Raw genomic sequence first — 6,900 nt, forward strand, 5'->3', positions numbered from 1 at the left:
GAAGGAAAAGACAATATGCATCCTCCCCTCCTCATCTAGCCGCGTCACTGTAATCTTCATACCCACGATTCAACTCGGAGCTTCTGTCTGTAAGCAGGTGCCACTGCTATTCAAATGACAGGTAACAACGGCCCTTAACGTCTGCAGGTAGAGAGCCGCGTGTTGACATCAAGGGTGTCAGCGGCAGACGTGCCAGAGCCACGAAGCCAGCAGGCTCCCAGATTCCACGTGGGTCAGCATGGACTCCACCCACCACATCCGACCAGAAAGTGAACAGAAGAGCTGTTTCCTCCTGTGACGATGTCAATGTCAGTGCCAACAGTGGAATGAAATGTCTTCCTGCAGAACCCCACAGCCTGCACTGATGCTGATCTGGACAGAAGGGTCCCGCATGCTGTGCACCTAGGTCCATGGGCACCGGGCTCCCTGCCCTGACTCCCGGGCGCATGCCCTGTGGGGGGCCCACCCTCACGTCCACCCGTGCCAGGGCACGCCGCCATCCCACCACCCTGCCCTGCCTGTCCCCATCTTCCTTGGGAAGCCTCCCTGTGAGGGCCACCTCCCCTCTGTGGCCTCGATTTTCTCGCCGTCAACCTCACAGTTGCACAGCCACCTTGGTTCCTACTCAAACTCTTTACTTCTCTCTAGTGTTGCTTGCTTTACTTCCATTCAATTCTTGTTCCTCTGGGACCTTGGTCCTCCTATCCTATGCCTAAGCTCCACCAATCAATCCTCTGTTGAAACCCTCAGGTGAAGTGTGCATGTGACGCCAACAGGCTCCCAGCGAGCAGGAGAGGTTCTCCTGGCCCGAGGGCCACACCCAGGGCCCAGTGGCAGAGCGGTCAGTCACTCACCCAGGGAGTGTCCCAACAAACCCAGATCCCAGACACCCTGGGTCAGTGGCCCCGGGTGCTCAAAAGTCCCCGTGAAGTTAGTAACAGCAGCCAAAATTACACTGGGCTGGGAACATAGGGAAGAAACAAGTTGACAGGTCATTTTGAACTAGGGCCTGAAACAAAGTCAGCACTAACCAAACTGTTGTCGGAAAGAAGACAGGAAGAAGGCAGGGAGGAAGGGGGCGGGAGGTAGGGTTGGCGTGTGCGTTCAATCCCTCCTTTGAAACACATATTTGGCTGGACCATATGAAGTTGCCCTTCTCACAGATCAAAACCAGCTGCGTGCTGGTAATTTTACACAGCTTAACCTAATAAGGTCAACACCAGGAAGCTACTAGGTACCTGAAAAAGACATCCTTCCAAACGCTGAGTCGTCCATTCCCTGCTTGAAGCCCTTCTTCCAGGCTGATGGGTCTCCAGGTCCAATCCCAGATCTTATCAGCTTCTCCTCTGATAGCCAATCATTTGCAAAACACAAGTAACAGCACCTTTACTGCAAAACACCCGGCGCCTTCCCCCAAGGTCTGAAACACGAAGTCAGTGCTGCTTCAGCTAATGAAAAGCAAAGTCCCCATCTGAAAAGAACACCTCAGAGAATGTCAAAAATGAGCAGAATCTGTTTATTCCAGAATTTGTTTAGACCACCCCTCCACACCCGGCTTGGGCAGCCCGCGATCACATTCCTGCTTTCTTGTCTACAAAAACATGGGTGTGCCAAGAGCGTGTAAACCCCATGACACACACCACATAATAGGAATCACTTTGTCATCCAAATCCCACAAGGGAATCTTCACAGAGGCCTACTTACTGAAACCAGAGCAGGCGGGACACTTTCCCATCGGAGGTCAGGACGCTGCCCCCCCCCCAGAGGCCAGCGCCCCTCCCCTGCCCCCCGAGCTGGCCCACCAGCTCCCGCCCACCACCACTCTGCCTCCGCTCGCTCCTGCACCCACCACAGACGGCACACCCAATGGGCCACCCCAGCGGCCATGCTGAGGGTCTCAGTCTTCCTTCCTGTAAAATGATGGGTGCCACGACGAAACAGCCCGGCAGCATCGGGGGAGATGGACGGGTTAACCTACCTTCACAAACTATAAAATGCTTCCGGACCCCACCTCCGCCTCTGCCCTGGCCCTTTCTCCCAGCCAGGTGTCCTCAGAAGCATCGTGGGGCCCCCTTCCTCTGGGCAAGGGCACCCTCCATCGCCTGCGTCCACCTGTGGGCTCAGGTGTAAAACCGTCAGAACCTCTGTCCCGGCGACACCTCGGAGAGTCGGTGACACTGTTCTCCGGCACGCCCTGGGGTTGGCCAGTTCCCGTTGGCCTCATTCAGTCTATGAACTTTGTGTGTGAACAGAATGCCTTCAAATGGGTTTTCCAAGATGAAATTCCATGACTACCTCCTTCTGATGTAGCTTTTGCCCAATGTTAAGAAAACGAATCTAGTGACAATTCCTACCAAACTCAGCGTTCTCATAAAAATTGGGTAATGGAGTGAAATCAAGTTAAAAGTGAGTTATTTTATTTATTTTTAAAATTTTTTTAATGTTTATTTTTGAAAGCGAGAGACAGAGCGCGAGTGGGGGAGGGGTAGAGAGAGAGGGAGACTCAGAATCTGAAGCGGGCTCCAGGCTCCAAACTGTCAGCTAAGAGCCCAACGTGGGGCTTGAATCCACGAACGTGAGGTCACGACCTGAGCCGAAGTGGGGCGCTCACCTGACTGAGCCCCCCAGGCGCCCCTCAGTGAGAAGCTCTACATAATGTGTTATTTTACCAGTGCTCTCCGATGGAGGAGGAAGGACCAAACAATCTCACGTTAGTGCACCTGCTTGCTGCTTGAGAAGACACACTGCTATTAATGCCAATAAAGAACACAACACAACACATCCCTTCAGCGAGTCAGCTCCCATGGCACCAACACCCACCGCCTGTCGCAGGCCGGGTCGGGGCGGAGGCGGCCCCAGGTCTCTGTTGTCCACTCTCCCTCTCGTCCCTGCCTCTGGCGGCCACCGGGCCAGCCACTCGGGACGGCCCTCACCTCAGCAATGGCTTTTACAAGCTGATTCTGTCCTGCATTTTCCCTAGTAAAGCTTGGTAATGTTTGGGTTTTTTTTTAACATATTAGTTTTTCTCTAAAATATTATTTGGCTCTTATTACTGACATCCAATAATTTTAAGTTTCTTTTTCTCCAAGTCATATATAAGTGAAATCAGGACTTAATTTGGAGAAAATTCATATAAAAATGCAAACATGTAAGACAAATAATGCTTGCTACGAAAGTTATACAAAGAAGTGGGGTGTTAACGACAGGCAAACGCTCCTGTGCCCGCTGGAGGGACGGTCAATGGCACAGGTGCTGTGGTTTCCTCAATGTGGAGCTTCCTCAAACATCGACAACAGCACTGCCGTGTTACCCAGCAAGTGCACCTCCGGGAATTCATTCGACAGAACTGAAGGCAAGGTCTTGAGCAGGTCCTCGTGTGCCAACAGGGCCCTGGCTCAACTGGGAGGAAGGGCCAAGAAGCCAGGCCGTGTGCAGAGGCCCCGTTCCCCAGGCGGCAGCAGGGCAGGCCGTCAGGAGGCTGTGAGCCCACCATGCCAGCGTGGACCCCCCGCCCCCACCCCACAAAGTCCGGGAGGAAACAAACACTGGGTTACTTTTTATTGAAGTACTTTTTATTGAAGTTACAACGTCCTGTTGTAACTTCACCACGTTCTGCACACGAGTGCTGGAGGCCAACTCCGTCTCCAGGAAGGGGGACCATCCCATGGGGCAGGAGACCTTGCCAGCATGAGGGGCACAGGGCGGCAGCGGCTCGGGATCCAGCAGCCTTGGCCGCGTCCCCCTCGCGCCCACGGCGCACCGGCCCGCGGTGAGTTATTCGGCCACAAACAGCTGCAGTTTGCCGTCCAGGGTGGTGGTGGCAAGCTGCAATTGAAGACGAAATGTGGTTCAGTCACTTTCATTAGCTGAGGGTCCTGTAAGGTAGGAAGCAAGGGCACTTTCTGCAGGCGTTTGCCTCATTTTCCACTTTCTAGACCACAGAACCGAGTGCGTCAAAAACAGTAAAATCTCCACGTGCAGCAGGTGCTGTATTCTACTCGACGGGTGTGAACCGCATGTCACTGCTGCTCTGATGCTCGAGAGGAGCATCAGGAGAGGACAGGGCGGCCTCCAGACGTGCCCGCCAGCTCTCGGCCACTCCTGCGGGCCGGGCGGCGGGCCACAGCCCAGGGCGGGGGCGGAGGGCGGCTGGCTCGGTGGCGGGGACAGATGGCGGGGGGGTAGGGGCAGATGCCCTCCTTCTGCCCCGTTAATGCAGTGAGGTGGGGTCCGCGTCCTGGGGAGCAAATCCAGGCAGTGCCCTCCCGCCAGGTCTCCTGCTGTAGGGACACGACTCCACAGACGCCTGTTGGCTCACAACCCCGGAGGCCGGAAGGCGTGCGACCCAGCGTGAGCGGGAGCCCCTCGCCCGGCTGTGGGCGGCCACCCTCCCCCGTCCTCACGTGGCCTTTCCTCCTCGCAGGCCCTGGTTTCTCTCCCTCTGTCAGGCCGCCGGTCCTATCGGACGAGGAACCCACCCTTGGGCCGCCCCCAGCTTTGCCTCCTGAGAGCCCTCCCTGCAACTGGAGCCACACTGGGGGTCAGGGCCCGACCGTGTGCCCGGGCGAGGGGGGCGGCCCTGCCGTCCACGGCACAGACACAAGCCGCGCCTTCCCACTCTGCTCTCAGCGGTACAGACGCTCCGCCCCCCACGGCCACTCTCTGTCCACCTCCGCCTGCCTCTGGGCTCGAATGGGGAAATGGGTGCCGGGCACCGACCCCGCGAGTGACCTGAGACCAGGTGGTGAGCACACGGCAGCTCCCACATGGGGCTCGGGCCCCCCCCGGCCACGGACCTCATCTTCCCTGGGGTTCTGGTGAAGTCTGAACTTGGCTCACTACAGAGTCTGGTCTAAGGCACGGAGCTGGGTCTGTTGCCCCAAGTCCCGCTCTTCATTCTGGGCCGTGAGGGGCTACGTGGGGTGCACGTGGCTGTCCACAGCCAACGGTCACCCCTGCAAGCTCCCGGTGGCTCTTAGCGTCCTGGGTCCACCAGCACTGGCTCGGCTTACCTCACAGACCCCCAGTGGTCTCTTTCCCGCCAAATGGCAGTGGATTTTATCATTAGAGATACACGATGGGGTGGGGGCTGATTAACAAACAAATAAAAACAGATTCTTTCATTCCAAGGCTAAGGAAGTGGTTACAAACCCACGGTTTGAAGACTGTCCTTAGAACCGGGCTCCAGAGGCAGGACCCAGAGCGGCCGACACATAGGCTTCTTGGCTCGTGAACGGCTCCACGCAGGGTCATTTAAACAGCAGGACCTGGCCAGATGCACCACGACCTCACCTGTCATTTCCACATGGACCCAACGCAGGTGTGCTGTGTGATATTTGTAAGCGGCCGCGCGGAAATTCTGCATTTCGACGCATTGCACATATCGCCGCGTGGCCATCCGGTGGGACTTCAACTCCAATCAACTCACTCTCTTGCCCAGAGAAGGCACGCAACCCCCACCTGCGAATCTTCTCTTCCTTCAAACGACACAATCGGCACCAGAGCCCTTGCCCCGCGGTACCTCAGCGCCGCCTTCCCGCCATGTCCCGCCGGCCACCACACTAGCTGAGGTTCTGGGCTCCTCCCGGAGCCGCGCGGACTCGCGCCCGAGCCCACCTTGCAAACGTCTGCCAATTCAGCCCCACCAAGTGGCTGCGCGACCCCTTCGGTGTTACGGTCCAGAATCTAAACCACATCCGCGGGGTCGGGCGCTTCGGTCTCGGGTGCGGATCTGTGCCTCTCTGGGGGCGTGGAAACGTCCTCGCGCCTATCTCTCTCCTTCCCCGTGTCTCGGGCGTGCTCCCAGAGCCTTCCACAACTGATCTTTCCTACCTTCCCACGCTGGGTTGTTACCGCTGTTACGGTACGGGAATTTGACACAACTTGGATATTTGAACCACTGTACTTTCAGTATCTTTGCCGATATTGTGGGACAGCGCCCTCGGTCGGGCCACAGCCGGGCTGAGCCCACCGGCCGCGCCAAGAACAAGATGATGTGCGGGGGAGCAGCGTGTACTTTTGTCACCTTTGGGTTTTAAAAGCCTCTGCCTCAGAATAGGTAAAACATCCATTAATAGAGTCAATAGGAGACTTTGCTGCTTCTGTCCCCGCAGATCTAGAAACTCCCGGGCTGGGAGGAAGAGAGGAGGACAGGTGCAAGCCCTCCGACTCCATGGGTCCTCACAGAGGTCCGGGAACCCGCCTTTGCCCAGAATCCTTCCCTGCGGAAGCAGGTGCCAAGCACCCAGACGGCCACGGGGGCCCCGCCCGGAGCACGAGCCACGAGGCAGCGGACCCCGTGCGGCGCGGGGGGCAGATGGGCCGTGGAGCTCCCGCCGCCCCGTGCCCTGGCCCTGGGCCCGAGACGCCGCACGGCTGGCCCAGCCCACCGAGGTCTGCGCAGACACGGCCCGGGGTGGGGGGGCCACCGATGAGGGCCTGTCTTCCGGCTCATCGGGTGTGCTCCAGCAACGCCCCGACACCCGGGAGCCTGCCTTAGATCGGGCCAGGGGACAAACGACCACGGTCTGGAGCCCAGGAGACCCAGGTCAGCAGGCACGGCGGGTTCTAGGGGCTCCGGGTTGCAGACTTCCGGTGCGGCCCTCACCTGGGGGAAGGGGCCACGGCCCACTCTGGGGCTGTTGAGGGGGCACTGAGCCGGTTCCTGAGGGCTCCACCTCACGACAGTCCCCCCTAACACGACGCACCTCACGACAGTCCCCCGCCTAACACGACGCACCTCAGGACAGTCCCCCCCTAACACGACGCACCTCACGACAGTCCCCCCTCCTAACACGACGCACCTCACGACAGTCCCCCCCCCAACACGACGCACCTCACGACAGTCCCCCCTCCTAACACGACGCACCTCACGACAGTCCCCCCCTCCTAACACGACGC

The 6,900-nt window shown here is 58.2% G+C and overlaps 1 protein-coding gene across 1 annotated transcript in view; it reads right to left on the reverse strand.

Moving 5' to 3' along the window:
* Window positions 1-2,409: 2,409 nt before the first annotated feature.
* WDR27 (WD repeat domain 27) overlaps window positions 2,410-6,900 on the reverse strand; it is a 157,979-nt gene continuing 153,488 nt past the window's right edge. The window contains exon 22 of the mRNA XM_049654682.1: window positions 2,410-3,875. Within this exon, the coding sequence (XP_049510639.1) occupies window positions 3,603-3,875 (273 nt within the window). The 3' untranslated portion in view covers window positions 2,410-3,602. The remainder of the gene's footprint in view (window positions 3,876-6,900) is intronic.

Source organism: Panthera uncia (assembly GCF_023721935.1).
Source record: "Panthera uncia isolate 11264 chromosome B2 unlocalized genomic scaffold, Puncia_PCG_1.0 HiC_scaffold_24, whole genome shotgun sequence".
Taxonomy (NCBI): domain Eukaryota; kingdom Metazoa; phylum Chordata; class Mammalia; order Carnivora; family Felidae; genus Panthera; species Panthera uncia.